This window comes from Populus nigra, chromosome 5, assembly GCF_951802175.1.
Source record: "Populus nigra chromosome 5, ddPopNigr1.1, whole genome shotgun sequence".
Taxonomy (NCBI): domain Eukaryota; kingdom Viridiplantae; phylum Streptophyta; class Magnoliopsida; order Malpighiales; family Salicaceae; genus Populus; species Populus nigra.
The window spans coordinates 6,362,680-6,381,762 of record NC_084856.1 but is presented as its reverse complement, the minus strand read 5'-3'; the positions used below and the strand labels follow the sequence as shown (position 1 = coordinate 6,381,762).

Here is a 19,083-nt window from a genome sequence, read left to right as displayed (position 1 = left end):
AAAAAATCGAACAATTTATTGTAGCCGTCGGCCATGTAGCCAAATGGCACCTGGTAGCATTGCATGTCTGAGAGTTTGCGAGTTAGGACCTTGTCCCAGCAGCTGATTCTGCAAGGGATCCAGTGGGGACGGATAATACATAAACTACCACGAATCTTCTACTTTTGACAACCAAATATTGGTCAGATTCTAGACAAGAGGATTACCATAGAGATTCTAAGTGTATAGTACGATGATCAGCAGGGTGTGGATCGGCTCCAAGGGAAAACTGAAAGATTCAAGAAGAATCCTCTAAAATAGTACGAATATCTGACCGTTGTTCATCTGTCAGTTGTGTCGGGAATTCAACGAGGAAGACAACTCTCAAGTTTCCTCTCCCCACCTGCTCTTTTGTGCTTGGCATGCCTTGACCTTCTAAGATCCTTTCATAGCCAGGGTGAATGATATCATCGATCATCAAACTTGTTTCCTCACCGCCCAACAAAGGGATTGAGATCTGGCAGCCAGTTAGAGCCTTCACTAGTGGAACTTCTACTCCTATCTCCAAACCTTCTCCTTCCCTCCGAAACAGAGAGTGTCGTTTCTCGGCAATCACGAGGATTATATCAGCTGTGCAAGTGCCAGGCCTCTCATTTCCCATTCCTTCAAATGTGATCTTCGTTCCCTTTTTCCATCCTGGCTTCACTCTAACTGTCAATGTTTCCTCTTCTTGGATTACTTGCCTGCCAGAAACAATGGAAGACATCAATATACTAGCTAGTGATGTTTTTCTTCGCTCTAAATTCATCCTATTTCGATCGACTTTCAAATGCCTTGCGGAGTTTCCTGACAAATGTGCATGCCTTCCGAAAAAGGGTCGGTGTTTCCCCGGCTTAAACTATTATTTGCGACTCAGATTTTTTACTAAGAACGTAGTTTTATGGAATTTTAATATTTAGCAGCCAAAACATGAAGAATTGCAATTTCGAAACCTGATCTGATTGTAAATCATGTTATCAAGGATAAGAACAATCAAAATTCAGATGAAAAAACCGAAGCAATAAACGATGAACTCTGGACCTGGGAACAGACCCTGTATTTGTAATTATGACATCTCTTGTTATCTCGATCTTTTTCATGCATCCATAACATAGCTCCTCAAGCGTGCACTCGAGAGGCCTTTCAATAGCCGGAGGTTTCATCTTTCCCATTGAGTTTGAAAACATGATGGTGCTGGCGTTCTTCCGGCTTGCATTTCTTGAGAGAGATGCAGACAAGCCATGACGTGAATCGGTTCTTTTCTGACTCGTATTTCTCTTTCGGAAAGATAATTTTCGAGAAGGGCTCTTCAGGCTTCCACTTCTTGACAGAGGAGAAGATATATTAGGAAAGCAGCCATCCATGCTTTTATGCCTGAAGAATCCTCTTGGACTCGAAGGATTGTCACCTCGCATACTAGTAGCATTGTATCTAAAACTGTGGATTCCATTCATCGTCTTTCCCTCTTCTGTATCGTAACCAAGTTCCTGGAAATTCCACCTACGTGAGGATATGCAATATTCGTGATGGATGTGAATTTCGTTAGTTTTTAAAGATAAACGTCTTGATGGGATTTCAGGATCTCGAATCTCTATGCCAGTTTGTTCGAGAGATGATTAAAACAAAAACTCCTGGAAAATATAATCCCTGCAAACTTTACATTTATTAATTTATGCATTGAAGTGTATATACCTCGGGAGCTTGGCTGATGGCTTCAAATTTCACTTGTAATTCATCTGATCTGCCTGAAGAAGGTGGAGATAATTTTCTATCAACGCGACACCATCCGGCGAATATTGAAAGACAGGCTTTGCAAAATTCTTTAAAGCAGGAAGGTTGCTCTTTCTTCACAGAAACGGGGGCACCTGTTGGTAAGCCTAGAATGTCAGGACGAACCATGAGAAAAAGAAAGGGAGAGGGATAGGGAATAATCACGGGAATCAAGAGCTTGTTGAGGCCTTTAATTAGCAGAGCAGAATCCGTTAAAAGAGATGGAGGTTGCCTTATCTTAATCATGCTTATTATACCCCGTTCTAGTCTGGCAATTAATTTGAAATCTAATTTACTTGATTAAACTTGTATAAAAACTAATTAAATCAATTCCAATAAATTTTTTTAACTTTTATCCAAAATAATATCATACGTGTCATTTCATTTTAAAAAATATTAAATCGGCATGATCGATCTAACTTGAGTCTTGAGCTACTTCAAATTCCAGATGGATTTGAGAACTAGTATTAGCATGTGTAGTTAGCATATGTAGTTGACATTGGTTAGCTAGTATTAGCATATGTAGTTGTCAGTGAGTTGCCTAGAAACTTTTGGAATTTATTTATTTTATTTAATGATAAAAATAATTTTTGGTATAAAAATCAATGAATAAAATCAACAAAATTTTTATATATTAGTAGAATAGTTCATTAAATAAAAAGTAAAAAAAAGTACTTTTGAAAACTATAATAATTTGAATTAAAATGGAAAATATTTATATTTTTAATTAAAAAACTAATTTTCTTATTCATGTATTCATTTCTCAATTTGACATAAAAAATGCCTTTTTTTTATGAGAAGTGTTATTTTAAGTAAAAATTTACTGTGATTGTATCATGAATCATTACATGAAAAAAAAATACTGAAAAAATAAATATAAGAAAATTATATAAAACATAGAATATATATATATATATATTAAAAATTATGCATATTAGAATAACACATAATTATTTATAAAACAATCAATAATATTATAAAAAAAACCTAATTTGTTTAAAAAAAATGGTATGATTGAACAATCACTTAAATATTATTTTATTAAATTTATTTAAAGAAATTTTTTGTAAAAAATAAGAAAAAATAAAGGAATATACAAGAAAGAAAAGGCCCGGGTAGGCTTAGACAGCTTGGCACACAAGTTCAATTTTTTATATAACATATGACGTGTTGTCTTGTAATTGACTTGCATCTATTAAATTCCATGTTTGTGTTTTTAAACATAAAAAAACCTAGTTTTTAACTTAATTTTCTGAATTTTTTTTATTTTAAACATAAAAAACCGGGTCAAAAAATTTCTCTCTCCTCTCTTTTTTCTGAATTTTTTTTTCATTTAAATTTTTAAAAATAAAATATAAAATAAATGAAGTTAATGATTGAAATGTGAAACCTTTATATAAAATATAAGGCCCTAGCAAAAAAAATCAAGAACCAAATAGTGTTTTTTCTGCGCCTCATGAAAAGTCGTAGAAAAAAAATTTTCTTTTTTATTATTTTAGTGTTGAATTTAATTTCTATTGCTTTAATTTTTCTAATTGCTAAATTTAAACTCTAATTTGCAACACTGAACATCAATTTAATATTAAAATATTTTTTTATACCATAAATACGTTATAACAAGTGAATTAAAACAAATTACAAGGTTTAAAATCATTTCAATATAAAAGTGTGTGATGAATTTATTGAAAAGAACAAAACTTTAGAGAATGCAATTCCACAGTTTTTCAAGAACTAAAACAAATAGAGGGGCTGACTCAACTACACTGTAGCAAATTCAAAGCGCAGCTAAGTCTTCAACCATAATAAAAGAAATGGTAAATCACGCTTCTCTTTTAATTTATTTGCTAGTGATGTTTCTTGTGCACTTCCGCGGTTAATTTTCAAAATCTATCTTTTCTTTAATTATAAGATAATAAAATTGTGGAGCACAAATGATTTGTTTTTTCTTTAAAATTTCTTTTTTAAAACATATAATATTTTTTGTTGGTTCGACAACAAAATAATTATTTATTGCAGTATAGTTCATTAGATAAAAACGATAATAATAAAAATAATATACTCAAAACTATAATAATTTGAATTAAAAAGAAACAAAATGTATATTTTTAATCAAAAAGTTAATTTTTATTCCTGCATTCCTTTTTTTGATGAAAAAAATGCTTTTATTTATGAGAAGTATTTTTTATTAATAAAAAAAATTATGATTGTGAAAGCAAGTTTTAATTAAAAAAATTTAATAAAAAAGAACATGAATCAATTATTTTTACGCATCTATATGAAAAACAATAAGAATAATAAATTTAAGAAAATTATATAAAAAAAACTACAATAACAATTGAAAAACTATATTTTTTAATATTAATGAACAAGTTATTTTAAGAATTCTACTTATTAGGCTATTACATAACTACTCATAAAGCAATCGATAATGCCGTAATAAAAAAAGGCTTTGATTTTATTTATTTATTGTATAGTTGGATAATTTCTTAAATATTATTCTAATCAATTCATTTAGATATATTTTTTGTCAAAAAAATAAAAAAATAAAAGGTTATCTAAAAAAAGAGGTAAGTTTTTTTAGAATAGATGGACAACATGAATTAAAAAAATAATGTGTCATTTTCTCATTGACTTTTCAACCACCATAAGTGGTTAAAAAATCAGGGTCTGAGTTTTGGGATATCAAAAATCTCAATTTTCAACTTATATTCGTCTAAAAACACTCCAAATATCTTTGCAAACCCAATTTCTAAAAAAATCTATACAGAGTGATTAGAAAATCACTCTAAAATATTGATTGATTAGAAAATCACTATATAGATTTTAATCTACTTTCTATGACATTTGTTTTAGGAAAATACAAACTTCATTGAACATATCTTCCCAAAACGAACCTTTTAACACCAAAATCAATATTTTGATGGCAAAAAAATGGTCAATCGAACAAGTTCTCTCTCATCTTTTTTTTCAAAGAATTTTCTCTTTTCTTTAAAAATCTAGAAATCAAAATATAAGTTTATGATTGCAATGTTAAAGACTTAAAATACAAGGATCAAAAGTAAAACACAAAAAACATTAGAGACCAAAAAGTAGTTTTTCACATCCCATAAATAGTAAAAAAAGAAAAAAAAATGGTTATGCTATATTTAAGTGTTAAATATGATCCTTGTTGTTTTATTTTTTTAATTGATAAAAGTATATTCAATTTTGTAACATTAAGTATCAATTTAATATTGGAGTAATTTCTACATTATAAATTTTAAATAGAAATAAATTATGAGACTTAAAACCATAAAATTATATCAACATAATGTGAGAGGGTAAAATTAAAAAGAAAAGTTCAATTAATGTAATTGTAAACAAATTTAAAGGCAAATTTTGTCATCATTTGAAAGTCTTATATATATATATATATATATATATCCTCCAAGTTTGTATTTTTGCCTCACGTGGAATCCTACTTACCCACTAGATTCTACCTGGACACGTGTCGCATGGAACGTGGCATCTGATGGTGCCGTGCAATATTATATGGCCCCATTGTTAAATGCATGCGCATTCAGAGTCTTTCCCTTGAATAATGAATGCAGCGTCTTTATTTTGAGCGGCTTTTAACTATTCTTTTTTATCATCTACGGACTATACTGTTGCTTTTATCTCTCGTGCTCTAAGTAAACGCATTTGATTTGTAATCATAAAAATATTAAAATAATATTTTTTTATTTTTTTAAATTATTTTTTGCTATCAATACATCAAAATAATTTAAAACACTAAAATTTTTTAATTTGAAGCAAAGAAAAAAAAATTAAATTTTTTCAAAAACATTTTTAAAACACAAAAACAAACAGAACCGTGAGTATTGATTTTATGAGATATTCATGCCCATCTACTTGTTTTATATTAATTATATATATCATTTAGTTTTTCTTATGTAATGTTTTTAATGTAACAAATCATCACAATTATAATGATACATTATATTATAATTTTAAAATTTATATAATTAAGCATGTATATATAATAAATCATGATTAATTAATTAACATGTATCAAGACACATGGCAAAAATATTGTAGCAAGTTTACTATTTATTTTCTCACAAACCATGTGAATTAAAATAGCCAAATTTTTAAAAAACTTTAATATAATTCTTGAACTTTTGTTTTTTTTTTTTGCATAATTGAGCCTAAATTTACACCCAATTGCATTTATTTTTTAAGGGAAGGTTAGATTGAAAGGCAATGATCAAAATAAAAAATAATAAAGCACATAAGTGGTGACTTTGAATTTCATACAAAAAATTTATTTTAGTCTCCTAATATTTTTTGATTTATAGGTGATCTGTCCCTCTGGTCTTCATAAATTCAATTTTGATATCATAGTTTATTTTTCTTATTTTTTAGTTAATTTTTGCGAAAGGCGAGAGAGAGAGGACTACTGAATTTCAGCTTAGAAAGATGAAGTCATCATCTACACATAATTACCAAAATGGTTGGAAATGGTGTTAATGAGTTCTATTCAGTAATAAAAGTTTTACAGTGGTTGTTTTGATCCTCGATATTTCCTAAAAATACAGATATAAATCAAGGATGATAAAATTTATTCGATTTAATTTTATGATTTAAGCTATTTTTTGGGTTTATTGACTTGCTAAGAGCCTGATTATTTTTACATTTCAAAAGAGCTTTTGAAAATATTTGAAATTCTTTTCATTTTTTCCTTACTTCAATTTTTTTTATGTTTTCAGATTATTTTGACGTGTTTATCCTAATTTTTTTAAAAAAATATTAATTTAATATATTTTTAAATGAAAAATACTTTTAAAACAACCGCCATCATAATATTAAACGAGATCTAAATTGGCATGCCATGTGTTCTAATACTGTTTTTTGGCTTTAAATGGGTTAAAAGTTAGGCTTGTAAGGTTATAAACCCATAGCCTTGATTTTGTGCCCATCACTGTTGCAGCCAAAATCCTGGTTAGAATATAACACATCATTTTCATATTTTTTTAAAATAAAAAGAGGGAGATCCCTTTTAAATAAAAAAAACCAAACAAACAAGCTTGGACTTAAAGGCCCACGTGATCGTGTTGATCCTTCCAAAGGCCTAATGTGCTAGGCCGAAGGCTCACGATGCTTAGCTTTTTTTAAAACACAAATTTATGAAAAAAAATTAACATGATTAGTTTTGTAATCTAGATCGCAAGTTTGACGAATTAAACCACAATATCTAGTTTATTTTTGTTTGTTTAATGTGTTTTTCATCCATTGATTTTTTTTTTTTAAAATATAATTTCACCATGTGTTATCAATAATTTGCCCCTCCCTTTTTTTTAATCTCAGTAACATGCACTTGTCATGGTCTTTTTTTTTTAATAATATTTAACTAAAAAACAATCACATGCATTTTATTGTCATATAAATCTATTAAATAAAAAAAATCTAGTAAATAAAAAAATTATTGGATACGATGATGTGCATAACTTGCATTGAGAGTTTGGTTGGTTGGTTTAAATTTATTTTTAATAAGAAAATTGAGTTTTATTTTCAATTTTATATTTCAAAATTAAATTAATTCGAGATTTAGATTTCTAATTTGTTTTTTATCCATCCCCGTAACTTTATCATACCAACTCAAAATAATTTAAGTTGATGTAATATATATATATATTTTTAGCATCTACAATACAACTAATTTTAAATTTATAGATAATTTTTTTCCAAAAAAACATATTAATAAAACTAATTTTTTTAATTTTAAAAAAATTAATTCAACTTGACATATCACGTACCAATGTACAAGCTACGTCTACTAAGGTAATGTTCGGGAACGCAACTACAGCTGCGTTCTCAAAAAATTTGATTTTTTTGGGTTAAAATTTAATATGGTTAGTATGTTTTGGATTGTTTTGATGTGCTGATATAAAAAATGATTTTTAAAAAATAAAAAAATATCATTAACATGCATTTTAACACAAAAAATTATTTAAAAAGCATCCATAACTACATTGCCAAACACACTCTAAGGGTTTGTTTGGCAGTGTGGTTGCGGTTGCTTTTTAAATAGCTTTTCGTGCCAAAATACATGTTAATGATGCTTTTTTATTTTTTAAAAATTATTTTTGACATCAGCACATCAAAATAATTTAAAAATACTAAAAATATATTAATTTAAAATTAATAAAAAAATAAAATTTTTTAAATTTTATCAAAAATATTTTTAAAACACATAAAGAAACAGGTCTAAAACGTGTCCCTCATAGTACAGTTGAGATACCAGTAATTCGATGATGAAAAAAAAAGGAGCGTTGGCGGGTAATAAATTGGTTCCCGCCACTAAAGCGACAAGCCAGATCCACAAGCTCCTAGACCGGAGCCAAAAGGCCCCTGAATCCCACTGACATGACCTCAGCAACCCTCAGTTCACCACCTTCGCTCCTCCTAAGTAAATTAAATAATTACCCCTCTCACTGCTATTAAAAAAAGAAAAAACCCAAAAATAAAATAAAATAAAATAAAATCAAAGCCCCCCCCCCCTCTCAAATAGTAACCTTTGCTTTCCATCTAAAATCATTTCCTCTTCACCCCGAAACCAAAATAAAAATAAAAATAATAGAAAACCCACTGCTATACACAGATTAAAATAAATCCGAGTCTTCTTGTTGATGTCGCCGTCGCCGTCGTCGTCGTCGTGATAATTGAAAAGTGTGCGTTGTCTCTCTCTCTTTCCACTCTAGCTTCTCAGCTTCTCCTTTTGGGTTTCAGGTACAGAAAATACTGTTAATTTCACTCTGATTTATTTTTCCATCTTCTTTAATTGTGACTACTCATTATCGTTCTTGACGTCCTAATTTGTTCCTATTTTCTCTAATTACCAGTCCTCGTATCTATCCTTTGCTCTTGATCATTTTTCTTGATGCTTAGTTGACGAGGTATTGAGATAATTTCTAGGGTTTTTTAACCTCCCCTCTCGTACTTACTCTTTACTTTCTTGCAGTAATTGTTTCTTGAAATGTTGTTTTTGTCATGGAAAAACCAATTTTCTTTTAGCTCCATCCGTACCCTGCATTTTGATTGTTCATCGGGAAAAATATGTTATCTTCCAGAATAAGTTAGAAATAGGAGTAAGGCATTGTTATAACTGATGCCTTTTGCTTGCTAGCAGAAACTATGTGTTGAATTTCTGCTATATTTCTACTATTATTATTGGATAAATGCATATACTTGCACATAACATTCTTTGAAAACGGCCTTTTTTGGGGGCGAAATTGTATTTTTTGTTATCTTCGCTGATACATAATTATGCTGTGTTATGGGCACATAATTATTTGGATACTTTCGATTGCTTAAATATTTGATGAGATTTTTATTTTTACTCGTGAAATAATTGAGTTTTTTTTTTTTAATCTGTGATAATTATCGTTGCTCATTAGCAGAGTAGGCTAATGATAAAATGACTCCACCAGCTACGCGAGGCAAAAATAAAAGGAATAGACCGGGTGATATTGCTAATATCACTTCTGAAATATTAAGGTACAACATTTTATTACTTATGGAGATAGTCTGTTATGTGTATTGTTTTGATTTTGATTTTTATTGTTTCTTTGCATAGGAAAATTCATGCAAATGGTAAAGTTACCGATGGAGATGTGAACCAGCTGTACATGATATGGAAGCCAGTTTGTCAAGGCTGCCGTGTGAATACTAAAGATAACCCTAACTGCTTTTGTGGATTGATTCCACCACCCAATGGAAGTCGTAAATCTGGCTTATGGCAGAAATTGTCTGATATTCTTCAAGCGCTTGGCTCAGACCCATTCAATGATCTTCGTAGTACTGATGAAACTCCGTCTGGTCTAACTAATCTGGGAGCAACATGCTATGCCAATAGTGTACTTCAGTGTCTGTACATGAACGCCTCGTTTCGAGAAGGTGTTTTCTCTGTTGAGCCAGATGTGTTAAACGAACAGCCTGTGTTATATCAGCTTGTCCGGCTTTTTGCACAGTTGCATGCTAGTAAATTAGCCTTTATTGATCCAGCTCCATTTATAACGACCCTGGAGCTGGATAATGCAGTTCAGCAGGATGGCCATGAGTTCCTGACCTTGCTTCTTTCACTGCTTGAACGTTGTCTGAGCCACTCTAAAGTTTCTAAGGCGAAAACAATTGTTCAAGATCTTTTTCGAGGAAGTGTATCACAAGTAACAACGTAAGACAAAGACCAATTTTGATTGTGTTTTATTTTTATTATTGGATTTTTGTTTGTTTATCTGGTGTTCTGATGATTATCCTTCTATGTTTATGTCAGTTGTATATTTTCTTCTTTTGATTTGCCTTTTTGTTTGTGTGGTCATTTTTTAGTTATAGCACTTTTAAGTGTCCGCAATGCTTAATAGTCATTGATATGGTTTTACTGTTTCTTTTTTTGTTTGTTCTTTATGCAGGTGCTCAAATTGCGGAAGAGATTCTGAAGCATCTTCCAAAACTGAAGACTTCTACGAGCTGCAGATGAATGTCAAAGGCTTGAAAAGCTTAGACGAGAGTTTGGATCAGTACCTTAGTGTGGAACAGCTTCATGGAGAGAATCAATACAATTGTGAATTGTGTAAAAGCAGAGTCGATGCTACTCACCGCATCAGGCTGCGAACTCTACCTGATGTCCTTAATTTTCAGCTTAAGCGTTACGAGTTCCTTCCAAAGGTACTTTGTGATATCTTTTCGAGAGCATTATTTTTCGTTGTCTTACCATTATGAAATCTTATAACTATAAGTGCATTTATCTCTATTCCCATCTCTGAATTTCGGTTGTTATATACTTTAATTTTCACCTTGGTGGTGTCGTGATTGGGCAGTAACCTTTTCTTAAATGATGCATTGCAATTGACAAATGAGAACTTTTGCTCTGTTCTTATAGTGAAGATAATTACTTGCATGTGATGAGATTTGAAGTAGCTTTATTGAAATATCATGCATGGTTTTCTTGATGGAAAAAGGTCAATGCATGGCTCGTGGTGAATTCAGAGAAAAATTACTATTGATGGATTTTATGACAATGGTGTGAAGTAGGAGTTTGATCATAGGCTCATAAACAGTGACTATTTTAAAACTTGTGATATCCAATTTTTCAGTTGCTTAATGGAACCTGTAGCTCCTTTTTTCATGAATGACATTGCTTTTTGCATGGTCATAATTTTTAATTTTTATATTTTAGCCTGAGGCTGGCTCTGTGCTTTATAGTTTTCTCCCTTGCTTAGGATTGGTTCTTTTCATGCTATATTGTTTGAGATTTTGGGAACCAATCACAAGAAAGAAAAGTAGCTCTTTGGCATAGGCAATCATGTGTTTAAGCATTTTGTGCATTGATTTTTGTCAATAGACTACTACAAGGAAGAAAATCACATCTGCTTTTGGTTTCCCTGGAGAATTGGATATGGGGCGTAGGCTGTCTGAACCTTCTCAGCTGGAATGGATATATGACTTGTCAGCTGTGTTGATTCACAAGGGAACTGCTGTAAATAGTGGCCATTACATTGCTCATATCAAGGATGAGAATACAGGGCAGTGGTGGGAATTTGATGATGAGCATGTCTCAAACCTAGGTCGTCGCCCATTTGGAGAAGGCTTTTCAAGTTCTGCTAAAGGTGTTCATAGTGACAAAGTTTCACCATCTTGTGCAGGAGCAACGCTTGCTGATACCAGCAGAAGTATGGATGCTGTTCAGCCACAATCTTTAGAATCTAACATTCATAGTTGTAAAGAGATTTTTTCATCTACTGATGCATACAGGCTGATGTATAATCTTAGGCGTACTAGAAAGAATGATGGTAAAAGAGATCATATTGCCAACAATATTCAATTAGAAGGTCACAAGGGTTTACACAATGGCTTTCATCCTGCATCTCAACTCTTTGAGGATATAAATGATATGAATGCATCATATGCTGCTGCTTGTGAAGAGTACAAATTGAAGAAGGAAAAAGAGGTGCGTCATATCACAGAACGGAGAGAAGAGGTGCGATCAGTTCTCTCAGAAGCTCCCGTTCGATTGCATCAAGAACCATTTTATTGGGTTTCTACGGACTGGCTTCGCCAGTGGGCTGACAATGTCACTCCAGGGTAAGTGTGTATTTGTGGTTCTACATTATGCATGCATAATTGTTGCTTCTGGGATAAAGTATTTACAAGGCATTGCCTAAGATTGTTGTGATTCATATTTGCTAATTTGTCATAGGCGCCTAAGCCTCCAAACTGTGATCATCTTAATTGTGTATATTTCGGTTTGTTTATTTACTTTTGTATGGTTTGCATATCAATTGTCAATCACTTTGCAACTGTCCTTTTAATGTTTCCTATGATTTATTTCATATTGTCCTGCAGTGTTATAGACAACAAGCCTATCCAATGCTTACATGGAAAGGTTCCAGTGTCTAAAGTTGGGTCCATGAAGCGGTTGTCTGCTAAAGCTTGGGGAATCTTGTTTTCTAAGGTATCTCTCTGTCTAATTATCTTGCGTATAGTAAAACACTTCATGATGCATTCATATCCTTTCCCTAGTTATTTTTGTTTTCAACATTTGTGCATGCATACATGTGTATTTTTTATTTCCCTTTGTATTGCGTATAACCTTTTTTTTTAAGTATAAAGGAGAGGCTTCCCAGTACTTCTAGTTCCCTAACTTATTTTCTTCTTCTCTCTCTAGCCTCCACACACACATGCAAGCACAATTTATCTGTTCATGTTTGTCTGATTCAAGCTTCATCTAGCTTTTCCTATGTATCATTTATTACAAGGCTGTGCCATCATTATTGATGCTCTTCTGTTAAATGCCTGACAACTGCAGTATGATGGAGGGCCAGCACTGACCAATAGTGACTGCTGCATGGCTTGCCTTATTGATGGTGCCAAATCTGTGGTCTTTGCTGATAGCTATAGGGATCAAAGAACATTAATGAGAGATCTTGCAAATGATGTAATTGCTGGGAAGTGCTTGGATGGAGCATATTTTGTGTCCAAGACATGGTATACTTGGAACCTTTATTTTCTTTTTACCTTTTCTATATAATTTATTACTGCTTTTGTTAATGATTATTAGGCATGGCTTACTAAAGGGTTTTTTTTTTTTTAATTTAAAAATTAACTGATTCTGGCAACAGCATGTTAATTTTAATCATCTTTTTTTTCTCCTGTACAAGAACAAAACTAACTCGTGCTTTTATTGTCAACAACTACTGCATTTCTTCATCATCTCTTTTGAACTCGACTTAGTCTGCATGGATTGGTGCTTTTCTGGAAGGTTTCCAGTAATTCTGATTTTTTTCATGATTTTAGGCTGCAACAGTGGGTGAGACGAAAAAATATTGATGCTCCAAGTGAAGCTGATGCAGGACCAACAGCTTCAATCATGTGCCGACATGGGCAACTAAGACCTGAGCAAGCTGGTGCCAAGCGATTGCTGGTTCCTGAGACACTTTGGCACTTTTTGTACAAGGATGCGGTTGCTGTAAAGTCTGATGATCCCTTGGGATGCACTACTTTTCCTTCAGATTCTGCACAGTGTTCTGAATGCAGTGATGAACTTTCTGAAGTTGCCTGCTTTGAGGATTCTATAAGGTTATTTACATGTCTTATTAATAGCACGGATCAATCCAATCTGTCTTGTCTTGAATTGTGCCATGCTGCAGGGAGATGAAGCTCAAACAGCGCCAAAATCATGAGAAGTTGGCTACTGGAAAGAGTATTCCCCTGTCTTTGAACTGCACGTATTACTTGATGCCTTCTTCTTGGCTCACAAAATGGAGAAACTACGTAAATTCAAGTGGAAAGAGTATTTCTTCGTCAGTGGAACCTGAAGTTCTCGATCCTGTTATTGATGCACTGAAATGTGAATGGGTAACTTGCAACGCCTGGATATTTCCTTGTCACTTTTCAAACAAAATTTTTCTTTTGTAAGAGCCAATATGGTTGAAGTTACTTTATAGCACGTGGAGTGAACAAAGGGTAGTTATACTCCTGGAATTAGAATCAGTTTGTACATCAGCCTACTCTTTTTCCTAGCCTATATTTCAACTTCAAATGTAAGGAGACTTATTTGTTGTTCAACTCCTGCCCCCCTCCCCTCTCTTCCTTTTCAGCATTCACGACTCCTAGAAAGGCCTCCTGACCTGGTGAACAAACGCGGTGTGCTTATACAGAAGAGTTCTACTGTAAGGATTACAAGTACATAACTCATTATTTGTTTATGTAGGCCAGTAATTGCAAGAAACATGCTCATGTGCAAAACTTAAATTGTGTTGATTAAAATGGAGCTGGAAATGCACAACTTGCTGTATTTTAAGAAAGTGTTTTAGGAAGCCACTTTACACTTCATTTCAATCCTGCTTAAAAACCTAGAAAAAGACAAATAAAATAGAAAGACGCTGCTAGTTCGAGTGTGCACTAATTTCAGATTTTTTTCTTTCTATCTCCTTTCCCTTGTTTTATGGGTTCTAGACAGATGCTTTAACAATAATTACAGAGAATGACTGGAACAGCTTCTGTGAAGACTGGGGCGGCAACAAGGAGAGAGGCATAATGGCAACAATTGAGTCCAGTGATGTTGCAGAAAATAATTTGAGTGGGTCCCAGGAAGATGTGTTTGTATTTAAAGACCATCCAAGTTCTCAAGAAGAAGCAAACAATGACCCAGAGATCAGACAGCCTTTGATTAGGACCTCTCCAGAGGTAATAAAAATCCTACCATATTCATGTTTTGAACTGTGTTAACCACAGTTCTAAACTAGCTAGTAAAAGCCCTTCATTCTTCGTCTCTAATTCTTTGGAGGCTTCTGCATAGTCATACATCCGGTTCCAATTTCAGAGCCATGGCCTCCTTATCAGGAGGGGAAATGGTCAATGGGATTTGGCTTCCCTTGTCTCTTGTGCTGATATGGAGTTGATTTTTCTGCTAGATTTGCGAGGATTGCATTGGTGAAAGAAAAAGTCGTGAGTTGGCGAAGAAGCTGAATTACTTCAATGAGGACATAAATGTATCTCTTGTACGTGGTAAGGAAGCTCCAAGATCAATTTTAGAAGCTTCTTCAACTACTCCTGAGACAGATCGGCGCGCCTCCAAGCGATCTCGAAAGACGAGTTATGGGACTTCAGTAAATCTAAAAGTTTCTGGTTCCACATCATTATACCAGTTAAAAATGATGATATGGGAATCACTTGGGGTAAGCTACAGTGAACATATAACTTGATGAACATGTAGAATTTGATCATCAATGCATTTTGGATGCCATGTGCTTATACTGTTCCTCCTGTTTGAATCTCATCTGTACATGCACCAGTCTCCGAGATTTAAGCAGGAAGGATTGAAAATTTTCAAAATTAGATTATTGCTTCCATGGAATTCATAAATGTATGCAGGAAAGTATATTCTTTCTATAACTGACAAATGATGGGCTGTAACTATTTAACTCAGAAGAGATCTATTGGAATTGGTCAAGTTTTGAAATATTAGAAGTCAGATGTTGGTTGAAAGAAGTGTATAGGTTGGCATAAAATGACATGGTTATCAAAGAATTCTGGATAATTGTGATACCCAAATAACTTTGCATGTCTTCACAATTTGTGATACCAGACTTGTATATGGATTCTCATTTGCTATCAGTAGTTTTCTTAGACAAATATGTCCCATCCTTTGGCTCTCCAACTTTAATATTTTTATTTCCTTTGCTTAACCTCTTTTAAGTCATGGCTCTAGAAACTTGTGGATATGATGTCTGTGCTTATGTGCCATCAGTTTAACTGAGTAAATACCTGCAGGTGGTTAAGGAGAACCAGATACTTCACAAAGGTTCAATGGTAATTGATCAGGAAAGTGCTACGCTTGCAGACTTGAGTATATTTCCTGGTGATAAGTTGTGGGTGCAAGATTCTGAAATCCACGAGCATAGAGATATTGCTGGTAATATGAGTCACTATGCTACTTTACTACTATAAAATTAATGGTTATTTTATTTGAGTAACAGTTGCCTCTTATTTAAGCAAAACTTTTTTCCTGATGCAACTTGTATGCTTGAGCAGTAATGCTATTTATCATATAATGATAGAAACGATAGTAACAGTATGAAGTTCAAAGTAGTTTACCAATTATGTGGCCTTTATTAGAAGGTTATGCGTTTCAAATTACCAATGTGATTTTGATTTAACATGATTGGCCAATGTTTTTAATGGAATAATTATCATGTTTAAAATACTTGTTATGTTTCATACTGGCTGGCTTAATTCTATCAGTGTCATTACCTTAAGATACTCTGAATCAGCTGCTTTTTATTTATTTATTTATTTTTCTTTTGGTGTCAATATTCTACAGATGAGATTACTGACCAGAAAACAAACGCTCAGCATCCTGAAAAGGGGTTTCAGGGAACACTTTTGACTACAACGTCTTCATCCCAAGTTGCTTAAGACGCATGCTTTGAATAGCTGTCTCCATGACACATCTAAACTATTTAGATAAATATTCTGGAAGGAAGACCTGCATTTTGGAGGTGAGTCATCATTCACGGACATGTATGCACCCCCACACAATATATTCTCCCTGCAACCCTGGCTTCTGATTGTTGGCCATCTTTATTTTCTTTTCATTGTGTAGGACCAGTGGCTGGCCTTGGTTGGTTTTGGCTCCCAGCATTTTGACTTTGAAAAGACTGGTTCGGTACATAATTTTAGAACTCCCCGGACACTTTGTGATGTTTGTACCCAGAGATGAACTGACCCTGTTTTATACTGTTGGCTGATGTCTGGAAAGGCAATGAACTTGGTGACCGATCTTTTTTTTATCATTTCCCTCTTGGGTGGCTGAACTCGGTGGATTTTGGCAATTGCAGATCCAATGAAACATGTACCTTTTTGTACCTAGAGATGAATGAAACCATACAGCGCTGTTGGTCAACACCTGGAAAGTAAATGGAACCTTTATAGTTGTAGATTTGCTGTGCGAAATGTCTAAAAGCTTTCTCCTATGAATGCTGGATATCAATTATGTTATGGATGAACATTCGCAGTCATTGTTCTCTGGTTTAAATAGGAAAACGATAGCCCTTCATTGTGAAAAGCCTGGTATTCGTGCTGTCATGCCTGGTCATCAAATGCTGGGCATTAGGCCGTACATTTGACGCACTGAATACTACATGGCATGTGAATCGATGACAACCCAGCCTTTATGCGAGTGCTTCATGAATCATCGAGCTCCAACACCATGACGCAACATTCAGCAACTTTCTGGTAACTTGGGTTTTGTCCTGGGGTGTTTAATCGCTCCTTTTTCGCCTCCTGATCCCGGAACCGGCGTATGATCAAAACTCGGTTGGGCTTGAGTTGGCTTGTTTGGACTGTGGAGTACCATAATTATTGAAGTGACAGATTTCTATAGAACATGCTTGACGTTAATATTTTATAGCAATAGCAAGTAAAAAATAAGCTCCATAAAGAGGTGGATTTGAAATCTGTGTGCGCTTCGGGAGAGGAAGATGGAGACCTCTCATTTATGAATAGGTTGACGGAGTCGTCTAATGATATATCTGAAAGAATGGTCAGATCAAAGTAAAAAGAGTGGCGTGGGAAAAATGAGCGAACTAGAGTCGGACGTTAAATGCATCTTGCAGGAAGGTTGACCTGCTATTCTCTTTTCGAAGGTCAATAAAAGTGGGTGCGTGCAGCCTAAATTACATTGCATAGCGATAGTTTTGGGAAAAAATGGTCTTCACATTTTCTCTAGAAAATAAAAGGTTGCATTCCGTTAATACTTGTCTGCGTTTATTGGGCACTACATATTTGAAATGGTAGGCGTAGTGGTGGCGATACATGGATAGATGTTGTAAGAAGAAAAGCTCCTTAGATCCACCGTCTTCGCGAGTTCTGGTTCCCTTTGAACCACCGATCCCAGCTAGCGTTTACCGGACCTTGAGTCCTATGATAAATAAATCAATTATTTCACACCAGCAAGATTATCATTGATGATGGATGGATAATAATACAAAGAGGGCAGTAACAAGGAATGCTAATGACAATGTTCTTACGATGGAAGTAGTGGGTCAGGAATCGATTCAACACTTGACAGGAGCCTGCAGAGTAAGTAAAAACCAAAGTATAAAACTCAAAAAGAGGATTAGTAAGGCAGAGGGGGTTTATTTAAAAAGGGACAAACGCATTCATTACTAATTGTTGCTTACTCTTGGCAAACAATCGACGATTCCCCTAATGTATCAAGCTGGTCCAGCTCCTCCTACATGTGTAATTTAAAAGCTATAAAATGTTACTACAATACCTGCTCGGAGTCTCATAGATTGCTTGCACAAAACACATGAAATGAAAGCTAACCTGTATGAAATTGATTTGATTCTGAAGTTGGGTGATTGCAGCTACCATTCGATGCTTACTCAGGAAGTTGTTAGGCCCTGTTCTTGGAATAAAACTTGATGTTTCTGCCACTACTGACTCCTCCCTTTTTGGTTCTTCAAGCGATGACACCGAATGTTGCCCTTCCATTTCTATTGAATCTGATTCCATGGTTCCCGAGACCAGCAGGTGTGTTTATGGCAGGCAAGCACGGAAAGAAAGGAGATGCCAAAAGAGGAGAGAAGTGGAACAAGTAGGGGGCAGACTTGATTGAAAGACGAGTGGACCAAGTCTATAGAAAAAAAAAATTAGGAGGATAGAGTGTCCACCGGTGTTTAACTTATAAACAAACAGTAAAAGCAGTTGAGTCAAAAAGTTGAAACGCAGGCACTGAACACGGTCCACCACCACAGATGCGTTGATTGAATGGACGTAGGACAGCATGTGTCAAAACCAGACCCAAGCCCACTTTTATCCATCGAGGAATCACTATTATTATTAATAATAAAAAACATAATTTCACAGTGTGTTTTCAATGATATATATATTTTATTTAATTCAAATTTAAAAGAATATAATTTTATTATTTATTGTAAATAATTTACATTTATTATCTCAACCCCACATATTTATTATAGTTCTCTTACATTTAAAAATTATGTTATATTGTAGTAAATAAAAAATTTACAGAACCGAATACCATGCATAATTTTACCTGGATAATTTTTATTGGTAATTTGTTTAGTTAACTTGAGTTTATTTTATTTTTTAATTAAATATTATTTTTTTTAATTTTATTTTTTAATATTGATTCAAATTAACATTAAATTTTTTAAAAATTATTTTTACAAGTTTTACAGATAAATCTAAATAAATCATATATTTTTCCATCTCAGTATTATATTGAGA

General features: G+C 33.4%; 3 protein-coding genes across 7 annotated transcripts; 1 reads left to right on the top strand and 2 right to left on the bottom strand.

Moving 5' to 3' along the window:
* Nucleotides 1–11: 11 nt before the first annotated feature.
* On the bottom strand, nt 12–1,921 carry LOC133695101 (uncharacterized). Its single transcript, XM_062116911.1, has 3 exons — nt 1,711–1,921; nt 1,072–1,505; nt 12–722 (listed from the first exon to the last, which is right to left on the bottom strand). Exons 1-3 carry the CDS (start codon nt 1,915–1,917, stop codon nt 278–280), a joined length of 1,086 nt encoding a protein of 361 aa, XP_061972895.1. The 5' UTR covers nt 1,918–1,921; the 3' UTR covers nt 12–277.
* Nucleotides 1,922–8,333: 6,412 nt separating this feature from the next.
* On the top strand, nt 8,334–16,844 carry LOC133694446 (ubiquitin carboxyl-terminal hydrolase 26-like). 5 transcript variants are annotated; one of them, XM_062115947.1, is made up of 16 exons: nt 8,334–8,556; nt 8,670–8,723; nt 9,228–9,324; nt 9,404–10,000; nt 10,236–10,491; nt 11,168–11,907; nt 12,169–12,277; nt 12,632–12,810; nt 13,120–13,401; nt 13,473–13,680; nt 13,923–13,994; nt 14,281–14,511; nt 14,739–15,002; nt 15,598–15,739; nt 16,148–16,325; nt 16,430–16,844. In XM_062115947.1, exons 3-15 carry the CDS (start codon nt 9,245–9,247, stop codon nt 16,240–16,242), a joined length of 3,255 nt encoding a protein of 1,084 aa, XP_061971931.1. In that variant the 5' UTR covers nt 8,334–8,556; nt 8,670–8,723; nt 9,228–9,244; the 3' UTR covers nt 16,243–16,325; nt 16,430–16,844. The 5 variants fall into 5 exon arrangements, with proteins under 5 accessions (XP_061971931.1, XP_061971934.1, XP_061971929.1 ...); XM_062115950.1 differs by lacking the exon at nt 8,670–8,723 and having other exon boundaries at nt 9,258–9,324; XM_062115945.1 differs by lacking the exon at nt 8,670–8,723.
* A 700-nt stretch (nt 16,845–17,544) lies between these two features.
* On the bottom strand, nt 17,545–18,509 carry LOC133694449 (guanine nucleotide-binding protein subunit gamma 2-like). Its single transcript, XM_062115956.1, has 4 exons — nt 18,157–18,509; nt 18,009–18,061; nt 17,856–17,900; nt 17,545–17,746 (listed from the first exon to the last, which is right to left on the bottom strand). The coding sequence occupies exons 1-4, from the start codon at nt 18,343–18,345 to the stop codon at nt 17,671–17,673; spliced, it is 363 nt and encodes a 120-aa protein (XP_061971940.1). The 5' UTR covers nt 18,346–18,509; the 3' UTR covers nt 17,545–17,670.
* Between the last annotated feature and the right edge of the window lie 574 nt (nt 18,510–19,083).

Coding starts and splice junctions, on each gene's coding strand:
- LOC133695101 (XM_062116911.1), bottom strand. CDS start 1,917: ATGGTTCGTCCTGACATTCTAGGCTTACCAACAGGTGCCCCCGTTTCT. Junction 1,506..1,710: donor CCATCAGCCAAGCTCCCGAG/GTATATACACTT, acceptor TGGAATTTCCAG/GAACTTGGTTACGATACAGA. Junction 723..1,071: donor GTCATAATTACAAATACAGG/GTCTGTTCCCAG, acceptor TGTTTCTGGCAG/GCAAGTAATCCAAGAAGAGG.
- LOC133694446 (XM_062115945.1), top strand. CDS start 9,245: ATGACTCCACCAGCTACGCGAGGCAAAAATAAAAGGAATAGACCGGGT. Junction 10,492..11,167: donor GTTACGAGTTCCTTCCAAAG/GTACTTTGTGAT, acceptor TTTTGTCAATAG/ACTACTACAAGGAAGAAAAT. Junction 15,740..16,147: donor CGAGCATAGAGATATTGCTG/GTAATATGAGTC, acceptor AATATTCTACAG/ATGAGATTACTGACCAGAAA.
- LOC133694449 (XM_062115956.1), bottom strand. CDS start 18,345: ATGGAATCAGATTCAATAGAAATGGAAGGGCAACATTCGGTGTCATCG. Junction 18,062..18,156: donor ATCAAATCAATTTCATACAG/GTTAGCTTTCAT, acceptor TTACACATGTAG/GAGGAGCTGGACCAGCTTGA. Junction 17,747..17,855: donor CCTGACCCACTACTTCCATC/GTAAGAACATTG, acceptor TATTTATCATAG/GACTCAAGGTCCGGTAAACG.